The 20519-nt window shown below is 44.4% G+C and overlaps 1 protein-coding gene across 2 annotated transcripts in view; it reads left to right on the top strand.

Annotated features, from left to right (window-relative positions):
- The window catches only part of xpr1a (xenotropic and polytropic retrovirus receptor 1a), a 70265-nt gene extending 50141 nt beyond the window's left edge, over window positions 1–20124 (top strand). Inside the window, exons 4-15 of one of the 2 annotated variants that reach the window (XM_085448903.1) lie at window positions 3025–3245; window positions 3377–3526; window positions 3619–3702; window positions 5464–5545; window positions 5622–5809; window positions 6132–6311; window positions 9413–9581; window positions 11171–11371; window positions 17558–17724; window positions 17795–17934; window positions 18024–18248; window positions 19200–20124. In XM_085448903.1, coding sequence (XP_085305029.1) covers window positions 3025–3245; window positions 3377–3526; window positions 3619–3702; window positions 5464–5545; window positions 5622–5809; window positions 6132–6311; window positions 9413–9581; window positions 11171–11371; window positions 17558–17724; window positions 17795–17934; window positions 18024–18248; window positions 19200–19257 — 1865 coding nt within the window. In that variant the 3' untranslated portion in view covers window positions 19258–20124. Of the gene's footprint in view, window positions 1–3024; window positions 3246–3376; window positions 3527–3618; window positions 3703–5463; window positions 5546–5621; window positions 5810–6131; window positions 6312–9412; window positions 9582–11170; window positions 11372–17557; window positions 17725–17794; window positions 17935–18023; window positions 18261–19199 lie in introns of both variants that reach the window. The other variant, XM_085448904.1, reaches the window with a different exon arrangement.
- Window positions 20125–20519: the final 395 nt, after the last annotated feature.

The following is a 20519-nucleotide window of genomic DNA, read 5'->3' as shown; positions in this document are numbered from 1 at the left end:
GCCTGCCTGTGTGTATTTCAGGGAGTGAAGCGGGGAATGTGTGTACTGTGTAACATGAGATGGAAGCCATAATATATTCTGGTATTCTGGTACCAGAAGGTCCTGAGCTCCAGCTCTGAGTGAAGTGATGTTATCTAACAGCAGACCGTGCTTCCCCTGGAGGCCGTTAATGAAACTGCAGACTTGCTGGGTCAACGGCCGGCCAAGGCTGACCGGGAAGATTGTCCCAGCTCGTAATGATGGGGTGTTTCTGGCAGACTGATGGCGAGAGCAGCAAACAGACGTGGTATAAATCACTTTGGACCTCGTTACCATGAAGCTGAACCAACTTTGAATGTCTTGATTTTTCTCAGAGCGTTGCTGTTACCAACGCTCTTTCCTTACAAAGGCAGCTTATAGAGGAGAGCGCGGTGGCACGGTTTGATGAGAGAAATCATCATCAACATATTTAAATGACCACCAACCATCGTGATTTTTACTTTCTACAATAATGAGAGAAAACGCTACAAATTTTGAAACTTAAACTGCTGTTTGGGTTCAGTTCTGTTGTTTAGATGTGATGTCACCTATAAATAAAACAGACATTTTTCATAGTGCAAGTCTGAGGTCTTTTTTCTCATTAAACGAGAAAAAAAGAATCATTTAATAAAACTGAGTGGGCTGCGAACTAAACTTAGAGGATAGAAAGTATCGATCCCATCACGCTAGTACGCCCATATACTAATACCAGCGTTGGTACTGACACTATCAATATTTAGATCAATAGTGCCTTTAAAAAAAAACAAAAATTGCATGTTATTGTCTGTCAGTGAAGGACTATGAATAACGAATAACAGAAGAAAACAGTCATTTCGGTGTCATTCGTCTCAGTGTGGCATGTGACATGAGTCACATCAGGGTTACAACAGTGAGTCAGTGAGTCCTCAGCAGCTCCGAGGTCGGTTAAAGCTGTGCATGAAAACATCAACATCTCCTGCTTATCTTCCACACACAGGAGGAGGGAGCAAGAAATTACAGAGCTGTGTGTGTGTGTGTGTGTGTGTGTGTGTGTGTGTGTGTGTGTGTGTGTTTAAAGCAGAGATGGAGATAAATTGCGTGCTGACTTTACATAAGACACTTGCCTCGACTGAGCTTTCTCCCTCTGAAAGGGGTCCCTGACCTCTCACAGCCATCCTGCTGCAAAGCGCTAGAATCCAATCTGTTGGACAACAACACTTTCATCATCGTGGATTAAATACACAACAAAAAGAAATGAAGAAATGCTGTTTTAGGCTGATAGGATTTCACCCTGTCACTTTCTGGAAGCTGAGAAAGAACAAAAGGTGTTTGAAAACACCACCACAGTAAAGACAACGCCGCTGAAACCTAAACCAACCAACACCTGTCTCTTTCAGCTTCATTAGCCCCACACAGATGAACTGTCCAGCCACATCTTCTGATGTGACGCTGCACTCTTGACCTCAAGGCAGTCTGACTTTCTCACGAGCATTAAGTGGAGCATTGGTTCGTATGCTTCTGTGCCTGTTGAGGGATTACTGCGAGTTTGGATGTCGAAGCAAAGTTTTTGCTTTCCCACGAGGCATCGATGTGACATCGAATAGCATAAAGAGGAAAAATCTTTGTCGGGCGGGTTCCACTCTTGTGTAGAAAAAGAAATACTCAGGGTTGTAGTAATATACCCTGAAAACATTGTTTATGTCGACAAAGAAATTGTGTCATTCTACTTTTGGATTGACGAGCATGAGGATGTAATGGAAAGCAGGCCACTAAGCTGCCATCTACGTGCAAACAATGATAAACAGATGTTAGCTTTACTTCTATTTTCAGTTTGAAAAAGAGTTTTATTCAAATACATTGAAGAAAATGAAGAAAACAGGAAGTTAAATGAGAAGAAACTGGCTTCATTTATTAATGATTAGTTATTCTTTTTTTGAAACAGGTTGTTCCACAAACCAGCCGGATGCAGGAAAATGTATGTTTGCACACAAACAAGAAATACTACCATGTGAACGGAGCAGGAAACAGCAAAGAAAAGGGAAAAAGAGGGGGCTGCAGGTCTTGTTGGCCTGCTACAGAGAGTAGGTGGCTTTGAAAAGAACCGTGTAGGTGTAGGTTTGGGAGGACACCAAACACCGGTTCACATCAGAGCAGGCCCAAATGATTAGTTATTCTGACCTGTTTCGGGTGGCTGTGGTTCAGCATATAGAGCAGGTCATCTGCTAATCACAAGGCTGGTGGTTCCCTGGGTTCTCCGGTCTGCATCCCAAGTGTCCTTGAGCAAGTTGCTGAACCCCGAGTTGCTCACGATGCATTCGACGTGCTGTGGACGTGAGACAGAAAGCAGACAAAGCGGCGTATAAGAACCAGTCATTCACCATTTAAACAAAGAGCAGGAGGAAAATGAGAGCTGCTTGTTGGAAAAGTGAGTTGAACTGCAGGAGAAGTTAATGAAATGCAGGTTGCTGTCCAAGCAGCGTGTGATTACCCCTCCTCTCTCATTCTGTCTCTCTGGCTGTATTAACCTATCTCTGACCCAGATAATGGTTCCTCAGTCAGCAGCATTCACAGGTCAGCCTAAGAGTCTCCATGCTTCTGCTTCCTGGAACAAGCAGAAATAAAGAATCATTTTTATTGTTATTTGCTGCAGCAGTTTTTTGCATTTTAACAATATCGAGGTTAAGCAGCAAATGACCAAAGTAAAGGCTCTAATTTTACGCAAATGCAGGAATAATATTAAAATTTCCAAAATAAAAGTCCAAGCAAACCAACAACTTGTTTTTTAACAGCTCCGCTGGGCTTATTAGGACCTTTATTATTTTTGTATTACTCTACACATCCTCTAAAATGTATAATATTCATTATAATATGTGCAAATACACAGTGGCTATAATAACAATCAACACGCTTAACAGTAGATAAAACTGGAAGTTGTGCTGTGCAAGTGTAAACGTGTGTAAACGTGTGTGTGTGTCCACAGCACAGTATGTAAGATGTATGTGACATCCTTTCATTGTCCTTCTGCAGAGAAGCTTGCCGAGGCCCAGAGACGATTTGCGACGCTGCAGAACGAGCTGCAGTCTTCACTGGACGCTCAGCGAGAGAGCAATGCTTCGCCCGGTCTGCGGAAACGCAAGACCAGGTTCCACCTGTCGCAGGAGGAGCGCTGCAAACACCACAACATCAAAGACCTGAAGCTAGCCTTCAGCGAGTTCTACCTCAGCCTCATCCTGCTTCAGAACTACCAGGTTTTTAGTGCATCTACACACTCAGATCACTTTATGTCACCTGCAGTCGTTTGATCAGACTACATATCCTTTCCAGTCTCTTTCCAGTCTGGTGTGGTCTGTAGCTGCTGGTTTCTTCTTGTCTCCCACAGAACCTGAACTTCACTGGTTTCCGTAAGATCCTGAAGAAACATGACAAGATCCTGGATACTTCCCGCGGGGCAGACTGGCGTGTGGCTCATGTGGAGGTGGCACCTTTCTACACCTGCAAGAAGATCACACAGCTCATTACTGAGACGGAGGTGCCTGCCTGCCACACGTGGACTTTACTACATGTCAGACGTGTGTAGAAAAAACGAACATGTCTGAAACGAATGGTTGTTTTTGTATCCAGACCCTGGTGACCACAGAGCTGGAGGGAGGCGATCGTCAAAGGGCCATGAAGAGGCTGAGAGTTCCTCCTCTGGGGGCAGCTCAGGTCAGAATCACAGCTGATTACACTGGAAACACACCTGTTCATACATAATCAGCTATATGAACAGGTGAATAGAGGAACAAAGGTGAATGAAGTCACTCTGAACATGGCGTAGTTGTTTGTACCAGACAGGCTCGGCTGAGTATTTCCAAAATTGCTGATCTGCTGGGATTTTCCTGCACAGCCACGTGTAGAGTTTACAGAGAATGATCTGATATACTGCAGATAATATCTGGGCTAAAATGCCTTGTTGATGTTAGAAATCGGAGGAGAATAGCCAGACTGCTTTGAGCTGACAGGCTGAAGGCAACAATAACACAACCAAGTTGTGCAGAAGAGCATCTCTGAGCACACATGCCAAACCTCGAAGCAGATGGCTACAGCGTAAGGTTACAGTTCACACAGGCTCACCACAACCAGACAAGACTGGCACTGCTGGACAGGATGCAAGCAGACGTGAAAGGATGGAGCCATGCTTGCATCCACAGTTCAGGCTGGTGCTGGTGGTGTAATAGTGTGGGGGATACTATCTTCTTTAGCACCAAGTGGCCATCATGGTAGCTCCAGCCTACCTGAGTATTCTTGCTGGCCATGTCCATCCCTTTATGACTGCAGTGTCCTCATCTTCATGGCCTCCACAGTCACTGGATCTCAGTCCATCAGAGCACCTTTGGAATGTGATAGAGCTGGATATAGACGGCAAATATGCATCAACTGTCAATATAGACCAGGATCTCTGAGGAATGTTTCCAGACCCTGTTGAGTCTAGTCTTAAATAATTAAGGCAGTTCAATAAAGAGAGATCATTTAGAAAAACTGAACATTATTTATTGACTTAAGGGATTTGATTTTCTGAGCTCTTTGGCAATTAGACTCCAATGAACCATCATAGCAGAGTCCCAGCAACAATAGTGATTAGAACAGGATCCCCAGAGTGTAGATGCTGAAGGTGAAGTTGGAGGTTAGGACAGGTGGAAGAGGGTAGCACGAACGAGAGTCCAAGTGGCAGAAGATCATTGATATTTACAGAACCGAGACTGAAGATGGGGCAAGAAAATAATCAAACCAGAGTAATAATGTCAGTGTTGAGTTTGTGGATGTGAAGAATAGACTAACAGCCTGAATTTCAAGGTAAGCAGGTCAATCAGTGATTAAAGATCATCTTTATTGAACTTGGATAGAAGCTTCATTACTTAAGTCAAAAGTTGCTAGTGAATGTGCTTCTCATACCTCCCCTGTTCTGTAATTGTACTGTTGCAGATGTCACCTCTTGAAGAACAAATGTTGAAATGCTTGCTGAAGAATATCCCAGCATGCAATATTTTTGCATTTATCTAACTATAAAAAAATACAATTAAAAGCAAAACATTCCAGTTTTTAAAAGAAAGAGAAATAAAGCCAGCGGGGTGAGAAAGATTGAGAGAAAGACAAAGGAAACCATCGGAGCCTTCAGTATTGATTTTATAAGTGCCTCGACTCTGTTGAACAGACGGGATATCATTCAGGAGAAAAACAAGGCTCTCCAATGCATCTTTTGCTCCTGCATTAATTACTGTCATGTCTGGCTTAAAGTGTGTAACATGTGAGCTCTCCATGTCTCCTGTGTGTGTGATAAATATATTTATGCTTACGAGCAGGTAAAAGGAATGAAATTGGTTTAGAGTCTGTGACTCATTGCTGCATGACGTTTTGTCTAAAGCGTCTTTGGACGTGTTCGTGTGAGTCGTCACGTTAATCCGGTTTATTCCTGTCTGCCTGGTTCAGCCTGCTTTGGCCTGGACGACCTTTCGCGTGGGTCTCTACTGTGGCTTCTTCATCATTCTTGCCATCTGCTTCGTTATCACTGGTAAGTCTAAGTTACTGTTTTCACCGGCGTCATAGTTCATCTTCATAAAGCAGTAAACATGCTGCGGTTTGTTTAGGTGCCGTGTTCTTCCGCTCTGAGAACGTCTGGCCTATGGTGCGGATCTATCGGGGCGGTTTCCTGTTGATCCAGTTCCTCTTCCTGTTGGGCATCAACACCTATGGATGGAGACAGGCTGGAGTCAACCACGTCCTCATCTTTGAGATCAATCCACGAAACAACCTCTCGCACCAACACCTGTTTGAGGTGAGAAAAAAGACGTCTCGTCTTATAGAAGATCCTGGAAAATTGCTCAAATCTCTGAGTGGCAATCATGGATTCATAAAGTGTTTAGCCTGAGTAAACATGGTTGTTTAGCTGGGTAATTATGATTCAAGGAACAGATTATCATGTAAAATAAGATTTGATTCCGTAGAAGCACTACCTTTAGATGTCCACGGGGTTTTGTTGGTAACCCAGAACTGAAAGCAGAACCTCTTTTCACTCGTTATTCTGATTTTTGGGTTAATGGTGATCGTGTGTCAAAGGAGCTTTCTTTTAAAGCCATTTTTTCCTTCCTGTGCTGCAGATTGCTGGTTTCCTGGGCGTGTTGTGGTGTCTCAGCATCCTCTCCTGTCTCTACTCGCAGTACACTTACATCCCCATGCAGGCCAACCCTCTCATCCTTTATGGCTTCATGGTGCTCTTCCTCATCAACCCCTTCAAGACCTGCTACTACAAATCACGTTTCTGGCTCCTCAAATTGCTGGTCGGTTAACTCGTTTACTGGAAATGCTCCTTTAATGTATAGTAAATAGTCCACGCCCATGCTAGAGTATTGCACACTGATGTGCTTAATCACAATGAGAAAAGTAAACAAAATAGAGGTGAGAGATGACGTGCCTGAAAGGGTCATTTTAGCCCGTTTCTAGGTGGTTTGTGGGCAGGTACAATCCAAATTTTGTGGAAATAAATGAGATGCTATTGTCAGGAAACTAAAGTGATAGACTGCTTTCATAAGGTGTTGTAGGTTTAGAAAGGCAAAAAACAGCTCCCGGTTGCTAAGTGGTTGCCAGGGTCTGTGATGACATCACTATATACAGCTCAAAAAAAGCTAAAGTAAAAATCAGAGTTTAGCATCAAGTCAATTAAACCTGTGGGCATTGATCTAGCCACTTAAGTAGCAGAGGTTGTTAATAAGAGGGGCACCAATGAGACAGCCGCCTGCACAGGAACGATCGTACAGGTGGGCGCCTCAGACAGTTTTTCCTGCTTTGCTGTAAGTTTGCCTTTAGCTGGGGTGAATGTCACTGCTGCCAGCATTAGGCACATGGACTGCTGTCAGGTATCGGGATGAAATCCTTGGACCCATCGTCAGACCCTGCGCTGGTGCAGTGGCTCCTGGGTTCCTCCCGGGGCACAACATCCAGGCAGCTCCTGGAGAACGAAGGAACTGATGCCATTGACTGGCCCCACGCTCTCTCGACTTAAATCCAATAGATCACCTCAGGGACATTGTGTTTCCATCCATCCAATGCTCCCAGCTCAAACTGCCCAGGATCTCAGTGATCAGGTCACCATCATGTCCTGACATTGTCAGACATGCATAAAAGTACACGGGGGCTGAAATCTGACCAAACTCGGCAAACCTGCCTCGTCAGTTTTCACTTAGATTTTTGGGTTGTCTTGAATTCAGCCCACAGTAGATTTTCTTTTCCATCAAATAATGTGGCTTCCTTTCATTCCTAACACATTGCCACATATTTTTCCAATTTTTCTGAGCAGTGTTTGGTTGCTTCACTCCTGACTGCGTAGGAGGAGTTTGCAGACAAAGAAACAAATGCACAGGCAGACAGAGATTTGGTGTATTATAGTAAGATACCACCTACCTTACTTGCTAAAGGGAGTTGTGTCTTGAGTCACTGGGTATTTTGCTGAAAAGTCTGTAATTCAAAGTGGATGCATGATCCCAACAGTCAGGGTTCCTGCAAGTCCAGTAACAGATGTTTACAGCTGTGACACAGCAGCTGATACGGACTGCTTTAACAACATGAACCCAGTGCACACACGATGAGATGGTGTAAGATCCCTGCTCTGTGTGTGTGCTGAGGAATGAACGCTGTCACTTTGCAGTGTCGGAGAGAAAGACACAACCGTGGCAAACAGAAGGTTTATTACGCAGACGTTTTAAGTCCTGAAGAGAAAAAATATTCTATACTTTCAATAAACACCAGTGAGAACATGTAGAGAACATACACTAGCAAGCACGAGGTGTAATTAATTTTGTTCCTGTGTTATTTTGGCATTATTATCCTAACGCAACAAAGATTTAAAATAAAAACAAAGGAAAACCGATTAGAAATTAATTTCTGAGCTGTGTCTGCTGTTCTAGCATTTTCTATTTTATTAACCTGCGATTTAAATGTGTCTGCGCACATGTGTGCATGCGTCTCTATCTCACACAATTCAGATATCCATCTCAAACCTCATGTTTACAAAGCGTGTTACTCTGTCCTTTGTCTAAGCTGTGATAGGGGCCTTCAGGAGAGAGGGTGTGTGTGTGTGTGTGTGTGTGTGTGTGTGTGTGTGTGTGTGTGTGTGGTGACAAAGAGGGCAGGGGGTGAGGGATAATAGAATGCAGCTTGTCTCTGGGGAGGTGGAGGCTGTGACTGTGCAATCATTACAGGCATAGATCTATCAGTATGTTGATGCCCCGAGCTCCTCCTTTCCCTCCTCCTCTTCTTCCACTTCTCCTTCAGCCCCTCATCCCCCCTCCTTCTCCCCACCTGTCCCCCAGCATCAGCAGAAGACCCCCTGCTCGTATTCGTGTCCCTTCTTTCGCAGCTCCCCGCAGTCCTCAGCCCTCCTCCTCTGATTGGGCTTCACAGTCAGTCTCACTCTTGATTGGTCCTGCACACTCATGATGGCAGCATAGAATTAGAGTAGATATGAAGTGTTGGATTATTGTTTCATTGGAGTAAACAGTGTGTTTTCTTACTAGTAATGAGATCACATGTATCCATGTCAGGTGTGCGTGTTGCCTCTGATGACAAACAGTATAAGATTTCATTACAGGACAAATTGCAGAGCTAGCAGCTGAATTACAAGTGTTTGCTCAAGAAATGAAGACGTTACCATGAGTGCAGCAGGCTTAGCCTTTAGACAACAACACACGGAGTGGATATGAGTGAGATGGCCACTCGATCGATACTGACTTTGACTGACGGGTTAAAAGAAATCAGCTAATATGTGCAAAAACAAAAGATATCAATACTGTGTGACATTTGTAGGGAATAAAGAGTATGTGGGGTTAGGGAGGGTGTGTGCATTCGCTCCTGAATGTCAGATGTAGCCGCGGGGGGGGGGGGGTTAAATGGAAAAAGTCGAGCAGGGTTGTATCATTTTACAAAGCGTGGTCAATAACTGAACCCCTGCCAAAGTCATATCCCAAATAACACGCCCGTAGAAGCAGGCTGCAGAGCACAGCCAGCTCCTTTCATGTCTTTGTGTTCACTAATAATTAGTGGCACGCAAATACACAAATTCATGTGCACAGGCACAAAAGCATGACTCATTAGAGCGTCCTGTGGCGTGCTGATAAGGTAGACCGGAGGCTTTATCCCACTGCGTTAGGTGTCTCCCTCGGCTTTGCACTTCCCTCGTAAAGTACTGCAGGATTTGCATGCAAATAATTTGTTGGCTAATTCAGTCTCAGTGATGAACCGCAGACTCGGGGTAATTGCAGCATGACGTCCCAGGTAAGGTTTGTTGCAGGGAGGTCAGCTGGGGCGTTTTCTGAAACGCAAGAAGCATTTTTCAGGTTTTTGTTGCACATTTTCTGTTTTCACCATCCGTCTTTTCATTCTTCAGTTTCGTGTTTTCACCGCGCCGTTTCACCGGGTGGAGTTTGCAGACTTCTGGCTGGCTGATCAGCTCAACTCTCTGGTGTTTACTCTCATGGACCTGGAGTATCTCTTCTGCTTCTACATCTTCGAGCTGCAGTGGAGCAACAGCAAGGGCCTGTTACCCGACTTTGGAGGTGAGGCGTTATGCTCTGCTTTTGTTTACTGGAAAAGCATGCACAGTAGAAACATAAAAACAAATTCAAATTCAAAATTCAAATTCAAATTTTATTTGTCACGTACACAGTCATACACAGTACGATATGCAGTGAAATGCTTGGACGACTGCGACGACTGCTCGTGACCTAAAGAGAACAAAAAAGGAAAAGGCTATGAATAAGATAGGAAATAAATATGAAAAATTAAAAAGGGTAAATTTAACTAGGAAGGAATAAAATATAAATTAAGGTTAAAAATGAAATAACTGTACAACACAAATTAGAATGAAGGGTAAATTTAACTGGGAAAGAATAAGATAAAATATATAAATTAAAGTTGAAAATAAAATAACTGTACAACAAAATACACAATATAGAACTATATAAGAATGTATGAAGAAATATAAATAAATATATACACAATAACAGCAGCGTGATTTAAGTAATGAAGTGAAAACAATGTCCAGAAAGTCCAGTGTGTGTGTAAGAACCATATGTGTGGGTCAGTACTGTGTGGTGGTGTGATTGAGAGACCGTATCGCCTGCGGGAAGAAGCTCCTCCTCAGTCTCTCTGTGTTGGTCTTCAGGGAGCGGAATCGCTTTCCTGACCTCAGCAGAGAGAACAGTCTGTTGTTGGGATGGCTGAGGTCCTTCACGATCTTCCTGGCCTTGGTCCAGCACCGCCTGCTGTAGATTGAGTGCAGGTCAGGGAGCTCGGAGCGGATGGTGCGCTCAGCTGACCGCACAACCCTCTGTAGAGCTCGTCTGTCCTGCATGGTGCTGTTCCCGAACCAGGTTAAGATGTTTCCCGCCAGGATGCTCTCTATGGTGCACGAGTAAAAGTTCCTGAGCACCTTGGAGGGCAGTTGGAAGTCTCTCAAGCGTCTGAGGTGGTAGAGACGCTGTCGGGCCTTTTTCACCACGGTGTTGATGTGACAGGACCATGACAGGTCCTGTGTGATGTGAACTCCGAGGTATTTGAAGCTGTCCACTCTCTCCACTGGGCACTCGTTGATGACGGGGGTCTGGTAGTTCCTCTCCTGCTTAGTGCTGAAGTCCACTATCAGCTCCTTTGTCTTACTGACGTTTAGAAGGAGGTTGTTCCTCTGGCACCAGTTCTCCAGATTCCTAATCTCCTTCAGGTAGGCCGTCTCGTTGTTATCAGAGATCAGGCCCACCACGACGGTGTCGTCAGCAAACTTGATGATGGTGGTGGAGCTGGTAGTGGCCACACAGTCATATGTGTACAAAGAGTACAGCAGGGGGCTCAGAACACACCCCTGGGGGGCTCCAGTGCTGAGAGTGGTGGAGGCTGAGACATGTCCGCCCATCCTTACTGCCTGTGGTCTGCCAGTTAGGAAGTTGGAGATCCACAGACACATAGATGAGCTGAGTCCCAGATGCTCCAGCTTGGTGGTGAGTGTGGAGGGAATTATGGTGTTAAATGCAGAGCTGTAGTCTATGAAGAGCATTTTAACATAATTCAAACCGCGCTGTGAGGACGAGTGCATTTTTCCCTGATCACACACACACTGGAGTGAACAGTGCTCTGTTTTATATTGTTGTAGGTTCCCGAGACTTCATGTGCCACAGCTACTCCTACGGTCTCCGTGCCATCATCCAGTGTCTGCCTGCTTGGCTGCGTTTCATCCAGTGCTTGAGGCGTTACCGTGACACAAAGAGGGCCTTCCCGCACCTGGTGAACGCTGGGAAATATTCTACCACCTTCTTTGTTGTCACCTTTGCCGCCCTCTACGCCACACACGAAGGTAGGAGACGGGACTGATAAGCACGTGTACGCTGAGGTATCAGCTGGGCAGACGTTATATAACAGCTTATGTCATTTGCAGTGCTTCGAATCAAAGAGGAACCCAACGCAGACACGGTCAGTCTCGAGCTGAAGAGTCGACAGTTTCCGTGTGTTTCGTGTATTACAGGAACATGTCAGCTCCACACAAAAGGCTAAAATGCCTTTTGTGTGGAGCTGTGTGTACTCAAAGAGCTGAGGTGACCTTGAGCGCAAATGCTAGAAGCTGGCCTTGGTTTCCATGCCTGGAGCTTTATAAAGAGAATGGGAGAGGTCTGTCAAACACAGCTGTATGTAAGCAAGGCTCTGCTCTCGGTTCAGGAGGTCAGACAGAGGAGAGGCAGCAGATCGGTGAAAGTCGAGGATTTAAAAAGAAAAGGCAGAGATTTGAAATTACGAGCAGGTTGGATGTAAAAAAAGAGCATTAATAGTCGAGTCACTCTCTCCGTAACAGCTTCGTAATTACCCTGAAATGATTAAAATTATTCTGATTCAGAAGCCAAATCACAAAGGAATTCATGTTCAGAGACGCTCGGGCAGTAAAAGCATCTCTTTAGCACGCAGCTTTGCATTTCCCGTCTGCATCGCAGATATTTGTTCACACGTCTCCTTTCAAAGCTGCTTTTCTATTTAAACCCTTGCTGGCATTTTGCTCGCCGATATATTTATTTTCCAGCAAAATGCCAGCAAGGAAACTTCATCTGCAACCTTTTAAATCATTAAATGCTATTTCTCGGTTTGGCTTTTTTCTCTTCGATTTAAATTTAAATCAGTGCATTTGCTTCCCAAGCTGACCGTCAGTGATACTGGAGGAACCAGAAGGAGAGACAGACCTCTTTTTCTTTTTTTTCTTCCATCTCAGTAGGAAAGGCGTCCATTAAACCATATCCTCCTTCCTCCTCTGGTCTGAAGCCTGTGTACCCTTAGACTAATGGCCTCCCTTCATGTGTTATTCTGTATGAAGCTGTCTTTCATCCAGCATGATAATGGAGGCCAAGGCTGATCGCTGGTTAAGTGAAGGAGGAGGGTGGGAAGACGGCTCCACAGACACAGACACGGACGTTGAATAAATGGTTGAGGAAACTGCCTGTTGAGGAGATCGTTTGAGTATTTCCTACATAAATAGGCTTTGATGGCTGAATGCGGCTGCCAATATCAGAATAACCTGAATCCAAATCTGGTAAAGAAGCAATAAGAGCCTCAGACACACTAAAAATACAGAGTCGATGTACGAAGGAGCCTTTAGCGCTGATATTCGCTGGAGCCTTACTGCGGACAGGACGGTGCCAAGTCTGCCTGCATCGCCCAGCAGACCTGACAGCAAAGACAGCAGGTTGGTATCATGTTCACACCGCTCGGTCCGGCTGTAAAAGCTGTCTGGAGTGTCAGTCGGGATCTGGCAAAGGTCCCAGCGCCTGCGAGTGGATGTGTCACCTTCATCACTAACGCTTCCATTGTGACCTCGCTGCCACATCACCTTGCCGATTCCTGGAACTGCCCACACAGACCTCCGGGAAGCAAAAGGAAGGAAATAAATCACAGGATTCTCCATAGAGGACTGAGTGGTGTCCATTGGCTCGTGCTTCCATTTGCTGATCAAAATCTGTAAAATTAAGAGGCACAGTCTCCTCTGTGGTCTGTATGGGCCAAAGTGGAAATTAAGTAATCTGTGTGTGTTGAATCATATTTTTTAATGTGATTCAGCAAAACTGAGCAGATTTCTCCCCTCAGAGGAAACGCTCAGCTCACTGCTGCGAGCAGCTGATTGGACATTGTCATGAAACTGTAATCTCAGCAGAGGCTCTGAGGCCTGTAACCTGAGAGATGCTGGAGGATTTCCTGGTGTAGGCAGAGTTCCCAAACTGTGTAGCTGCACTGAGGCCTGACAGTAAAGCAGCTGCTTTTCTCGGGATCAATACGGAATCTGCTTTATGTACAGCAGCCTGAGACTTATCACTGTTTGAGATGCAGAGGAGCTGCAGGCCTAATGCTAATTTAAATTCTTGGGATCTATCTTTTCTTCTGCCTTTGGGAAGGCAAAGGCAGAAGAAAACGATGTTTGACGGGCAGAAAGAGAAACGCAGCCTTGTGCTAGCAGGGAGACGGGAAAATGTGATGTTAAAGGTAAACCACAAAGTGCAGTGTAGAGTCACTGCAGGCATGGTTTTAAAGAGATCCCTCCATCTGTAACACCAAATCCTGTAAAACATCTAAAATAACCTTGAGGAACACGACTCCTGCTGGTCTGTGTGAGGTTAACTGTGGTGGTGACGGGTGGAAACGGACTGAGACGGCTGTAGAGAAGAATCCCTAAATTTAGAAGCGATAGCCGCTGAGAGGAAAGTAAAATGGGAAATTTAATGCGAAGAGGTTGGAGAGAAAGCAAGGGTGCAGCAGGGGCAAGTGAGGACATGAAAGGGAGGAGATACTAATATTTAAAAGATATCAAACCGGAAGTAATGGAGGAGAGGAGAGGAGTGTAATTACCAGCCCCGGGCTGAACGCATGCCTGCTGGACTCTGCTGGAATAGAGATGAGGCTGAACTGACAGCTTTTACAACTTAATTTCATGCACTGACCCCTCGTTCATTATCAGGACAGGAATCACAGCACACACACCGACACAGCTCTAGTCAAACACGTACTCACGTTTACTGAAAACAGATAAAAGCTCTGCTTTGAGTCTCTCTCGCCATCTGTTTGAACTCTGATTCACCCCTGCAAACCCCAAAAGCAGACTCTTGTTATTATCAGTGAAGCACATCTCGATTCAGATACAAGGTGGAAATCTGATAAAGTGCACATGTTGAGATGGAGCTAACAGGTAAAATAATTCAAATAAAGCTGTAGGTATCATATTAGGTTGGAAGAAGTCTGAGCTGAATAAACACTCAGATCCTTGATTTATCTGAAAGCACTGAGACAACAGGGTAAAAATAGCGTTTAAACCCTGCTTTGAACACAAAGGCATTATCAGAAAATGTCTATAAAATATTCAAACTAAAAGCACCTAAAACTGACGCTGGGGCTGTATTTGTTATCATGTAATACTATAATACTACAGAAGTATTAGGCTGTTTGTACTTATGCATTAACCCTTTGCATTGTGCTGTTGTAGCTGATCGAATGACATTTACATGGTTTATTCATAAAGTGAGGCTGCAAGTCTCTCCAGCAGGGCACAAGATAAATCAGATCATTAATGAGGTATTAAAGAAAAAAAATATCTGAATTGTTGGACTTTTCTCTAATTTTAAATATCATGTTATCTCTTTGCACCAGTACTTTTGGGTTTCTATTCGTCTTTTTAAGCTTCTTCCTGGTGATGCTGGACAAGTGAGGGCTGCAATAAATGACAGTGGCTCTTAATAGTAAAACCAAAGGGGAAATCAGCCCCACTGAAAACACATGTAAGGTGATAACCAGCTAATGTAGTCAAGTGTTTCAGGTGGAACAATATCCAACCATTTAAACGCTGATGATACGCTGTTTGCAAAGTTATTTGCTTTCACCTTTATTATGAAATAAATGTATGACCTGTATAATTATGATGCTGTGGACTGTCAGACACCAGACGTTGCTCTGTGTGTTGGAAGAACAGCAAGTAGCACGAAAGTAAGGACACCAGAGGGAGGCGAGGACACGACAGAGAAATATGATTCTGGATGCATCAGGCAGGAGGAAAAGAGGAGGGTTGGTGTGCATCCTCGCAACGGACGGGGTGGGAAGCTCCAAAAGGGAATAACTGAAAGATGAAGAATTGGATGGTGTTTCAATATCTAAGGTCATCTGGCCTTTGTGACAGCGCCGTGGAAGTGTGGGGGGAGCTGTCTACTTCCACGTTAACCTTCTGCCTACCTTCATGTTTCACGCCCTCACAGTTCGCTCGGTGTGGAATTCTTGGCCTGCATCAAAAATTCCCTCATACGTGTTTGTGTTTGTAACTGCTAACTAAGCCAAAAACATGGGACACAAAGTGAAAATGAACTAAAGTAAGAGAATGAAGAACAAACCGCGCTGTGAGGACGAGTGCTGGATTCAGTGAAAAGGAAAAGCTGAAAAATAATTCAACAGCAGCCATTCTTGTTGTTTTCAAGTCCTGTTGACCTGTTGCAAAAGATGTGCTCTGTCTTTATCAGCACGACTGGCCAAGACAACAACAGTGTGTGTGTTTGAAAAGAAAATAGAGGTTGAGTGTGTGTGACAGGAGCCAGTAAGCACCGTTAGCCCATCCTGACCAGTTCAATCAATGCCCATCCCACCATGGTTGACCTCCTAATGGCCCAACAGTGACCCATCCTTGTGGAAAGACAGCATCAGCGAGTGGAGGATTAAATACCTCAGTACGTTAAAGCTAAAGGAAATCACATCGGTGGATATTCTCCAGTGAAAAGAGTCTGTTGTCTGGGACTAAGTCTAATCTACAGCTGGGAGACCTCGGTGTGGCCGTAGGGACCGGTTCCATCCCGTCGCTCAGCTGATGCAGCAAACAGCACAATGGAGGCAGCGGCTAACAGAACAGCAGTAATTCTCTGTTGTCCCGGCTCTGATCCCTGGCGTCTCGTAGGCTGGAGGCACGTAGAACAGTGACTATGACAAATGAGAGCGAGCCCGATCTCTGCCTGGTGGCTGCCGTCTGTGCGAGTCGATGTGAAAGGCCATCGGGTGCTGATTTATACATCGGCGCCCACTGAGGAACAAGGAAATCACATCCGCACGGCTCCCACAGAGACACGCGGGCGCTGCTGAGCACAGCTATAAAAACACTGTGACATTACGCAGTACATCAATCAGCTGTAAACTAACTGCAGATTGTTGTACAGCCCACAGCTGAGAGCACTTGAACTAATAATAATTATCACGATTAATCCTTCATTCATGTCTCAGAAGGCAGAGTGAGGAGGGGAGGGGGGTTTAGGACTTACTTTTGTTTTTTAGAGAAATAAAATCTACTGTCATAACATCAGGTCCTGTTTTATTTAGCATTATCACCTTACAGCAAGAAGGTCTCGGCTTCCTTTAGTAAAAAGTCACTGGTTCAACCCTCCAACCTACATGGGGAAGTATCCTTGGGTAGGATGCTGCATCCCATAAGTGCTCTTTGCTGTATCCATCCGAGTGTGAGTGTGTGAAGGTTAAAAGTGCCATGTGTCTGCATGAGTTCTCTCAGGCACAGCCCAAAGACCTCTGTGGGTCTGTCTCTGACCAGTAGGTGCCCGTCTCTGCAGGAACCTAGGCAAATGTTGGTCCTTTATTTATCCAGGTAAAAAATCTCATTGAGATTAAACATTTCATTTCCAATAGAGACCTGGCCTCATGGCAGCGAAAGTCGAAACTACATGTACCACATAAGTACATTTAAAGTTTTCATGACAGTGTCACGGCTCCCCTTGACCTCTGACACAAATGACCCATAAAAAGTGCAAACAGACATGCTATGTACATTTTCAGGAGTCCCTAAAACCACTATTTAAACAGGTGGCGCTATAGAGCTATTTTCCCACACCCAGGGAAAAAACCAATGAAACATGACAGCCTTCATCGCGTTCGAGGCGTGACTTTTGAAGCTTTCCCAGCTCCTCATCTGCAGCTTACCCGTTAATGGTGAATCACCATGCCAACAGGGCGTGGTCTTAAATAAAAACTCACAATTTTCACAGTAAGGCATCACCAGGGCCTGAAGTTAATGCAGACGACCTTTGGGGTGCATGTAATGAACCTGTGAAGAGGACAAAACTTGATCTTTCCTGTTCCCACTAGGTGGCGCTCTAACTGGCGCTGATTATTTGCATATGAAACTGTTCCGATTAAAGACAATGAAAAACAGTCTGGTTACTTTACCGAGCCTTAACACCTTTTCACACTCTGTTTTTATGCTGTGGGCTGCAAGTGTGTAGATTTTAGTGCAGGCATAATGAAAAGTGAACACTGAAGTGTTATAGCTCTCTAAGGGTATCTGTTCAATCAATCAATGCTGGTCTACTCGTGGCAGGAGGGCTCCCTCTAGTGGTAAAAGTGATAATAGAAAAGTTGCGACCCTGCTCTGAGTGTGCTGATGCTGTTGCATTTCTCTTTACTGCAGCTAAAACCAGAGGAGTTCTTGAATGCAAGCCTCTGACACAAGTTGTGTTCGTGTGTTTTCTTTCAGAGCAAAGTCACGCAGACGCCAACACCTTCTTCTACCTTCTGATTGTGTCTTCAATCATCAGCTCCCTGTACACACTGATCTGGGATCTGCGTATGGACTGGGGTCTGTTTGATCGTGGAGCTGGCGAAAACATCTTCCTCAGGGAAGAAATCGTTTATCCACATAAGGTAGCGTCTGGTTTAATCCCCGTGCCCGTCCCACCCAAACAGACACTAACCCCGTCTGCTCTGTGTCCAGGCCTACTACTACTGTGCTATTGTGGAAGATGTGATCCTGCGTTTTGCTTGGACGATCCAGATTTCTCTGATCACAACGACCAAGATCAACTCTGTGGGCGACATCTTGGCCACCATGCTGGCTCCTCTTGAGGTCTTCAGGTGGGTCTGAACAAAGTTTGTTCCTTACGACGAGCTTCGCAGAGCACCCACGGTGACTCGTGTCGTCCTCCTCACCTTCCTCACTGCAGGCGCTTTGTGTGGAACTTCTTCCGTCTGGAGAACGAGCACCTGAACAACTGCGGTGAGTTTCGTGCGGTCCGGGATATCTCTGTGGCGCCGCTCAACGCTGACGACCAGACGCTGCTGGAACAGATGATGGACCAGGAGGACGGAGTCCGGAACCGCTCGGGCAAGAAGACCTGGAAGAGGTCCCACAGCCTGTCGCTCCGACGCCCCCTGCTGTCCACCTCACAGTAAGAAACCACGTGTGTGCCAGACATCGTGCACTTTTATTTCACTTTGAAGACGAGTGCAGAGCTGGTATTACTGTAGATGAAAGAAGTTATACTTCTATTAAACATCAGATATGGAAGGATTACACATTCCTCGTCGTTGCTCCTGGAGATTATAAAACTGTCACACTGAACATTTTTTCATTAATTAAATGTGTTCAAAGATACTACACCCATTTGAAATCGAAAAAAACAGTTGTTCCTTCAGTAGAGGAAGTATCCAGATGTTGCATTAGAGGCTGTACAGCTGAGGTCCCTTATGTTGAGCAATCAAGGAAACCCAGGATCTGAACTGAACTTTTCCCACATCCTGGTGTTTGAGCTATGAAGAGATACCAAAAATCCAATCGTATGTGCAGAAATTTTACATTTTAATGCTAAAATATAATTATTGCTGTTTTACAAAAAACTTTTTTTATGAATATGTAAAATGACACTGATTTACTTTCATTCCTGAACACAAAAGTAGTTTTAGCGGCTGAGTGTCATTCTTGATTAATTTCCAACTTCTCAGAGAAGTAAAATATGATTTAAAAAATATTACTGTGACATGTGTTTTCTTGTTTTTATGACAGGTGGTCTGATAAATTTGTAAAATGCTGTATATGCCTTTGTCTGAATTAAAGTCACAAAGTGTTACACAGTGTTACACAAACCTCCATTAACATCAGCACAGTAACTGTGCACCGGGAGCTTCATGGCATGGTTTGCATGGCTCCTGCAGGTGGCCCGGTGCTGCTGCCCACATAGTGTCTGGACTTGTGTGAAGACAATACTGAACTGAGTGCATGAAAAAGCAGTCCATGCAGTTGTTTTAAATAGTTAGTAATGTATAAGTAACGCAACGTGAAATGAAGTCTCGGTTTTGTCAGATAACGTCTGATTTTCTTTTTTTAATCGTCTTTATTTCAGATCGAAGAAGGACACCAAGGTGCTAATTGAAGATACTGACGATGAGGCCTTCAGCTGAGTCCACAACATCGGCACACGCACGCACACAAACACACACTTTACGACACTGTACTTATAAAGACCTCGTTCGCTGACGCCTGACCTCAAAGCTCCTCCCTCGTAGTGTTAACGCGCAGGCCTACCCTTCAGTCTCGAAACCTTTAAAGCAGTGAGGACCATCAGTCACTGTCCTCACCTCTGGGAAACTTACCTCATCTTTACGTCCTTGTAAGTACAGTTGGTCTTTATAAGTATGGAAACAACACACACACACCTATAATGTAGAAACACACACAGAGATAGACCCGCTGAAGCACAAGTATAGTATAATATCGCTGCAGGTGAGGAGAGAGCTAATGCCACCCAGACAAACAGCCACACAGTCAGACAGATGGACAGACATCAAGGGAAACCTTCTGCACATAACCGGCGAGATAAGACCGCACTGCCCGGGGATTATCCTCTTCTGTTTTTTAAACGGACTTTTTTTAATATCTGTTGTTTACTTTTCTGTAGATTCTTCTTTTATTTCCTGAATTTGTTTAGAAGACGCTGCATAAAATAGGCTACCGACGACTGTTTGCACACCTACACTAGGATCAACAGGGAGAAGACAAAGCCAATCAAAAGACTAACAAACACAAACCTGAGGAAGGACTCTACACGCATATCACAGCATATCAGAACAAATCAACTGGTTTCAGCTTGTTGATTCTTTTTATACACCATCTCTCTCTCTCCTTGTTTTTTTTTTTAATTTTTAATATTTTTTTAGTTGTAATAACATCAGTGTGCAATCACAACCCTGGAGGCACTTGCAGGAAAAGTGCATTTATTACACAAAATCTTGTACTTGTACACAAAAAGGGAAATTTTGATTCAAACATTTCTAAGTCTGTGAAGTTCCTTTGTAATATTTGATGTGCATTATGACTCTGTTGTAGTTGTTAAGTCCTTTTACATTGTTGTTTATACTAGTCAGACTAGTTGGAGCATCTGATTGTCGATGTGTTTTATAATGTTTGGAATGTTTTTCATGGTTGAACTTGTGCCACATTTTTAACGAGCTCAGAGTTAGGACCCTCGGTTATCCCCGACCTCTAATTAGTGCGTGAACGTGCCCTGTTAACTGCAGCAAATGTACATGCGTTGCTTTTCTTTACATTAATTACCAAAGTTTTATTTTTTGTGAATGTGACTGTGGCTGGGGTAGCTTCCTTTAACAAGCCTGCCAACTGATATAAAAACCAAACGTTTAAAAGCAGATTGAAGTTTGCAGGC

The sequence above is a fragment of the Copadichromis virginalis genome, linkage group LG23 (genome assembly GCF_057382275.1).
Source record: "Copadichromis virginalis isolate Kocher_CV1m ecotype Utaka linkage group LG23, C_Virginalis_male_GT1.1, whole genome shotgun sequence".
Classification (NCBI taxonomy): Eukaryota; Metazoa; Chordata; class Actinopteri; order Cichliformes; family Cichlidae; genus Copadichromis; species Copadichromis virginalis.
This window is presented reverse-complemented; position numbering and strand designations above follow the sequence as displayed.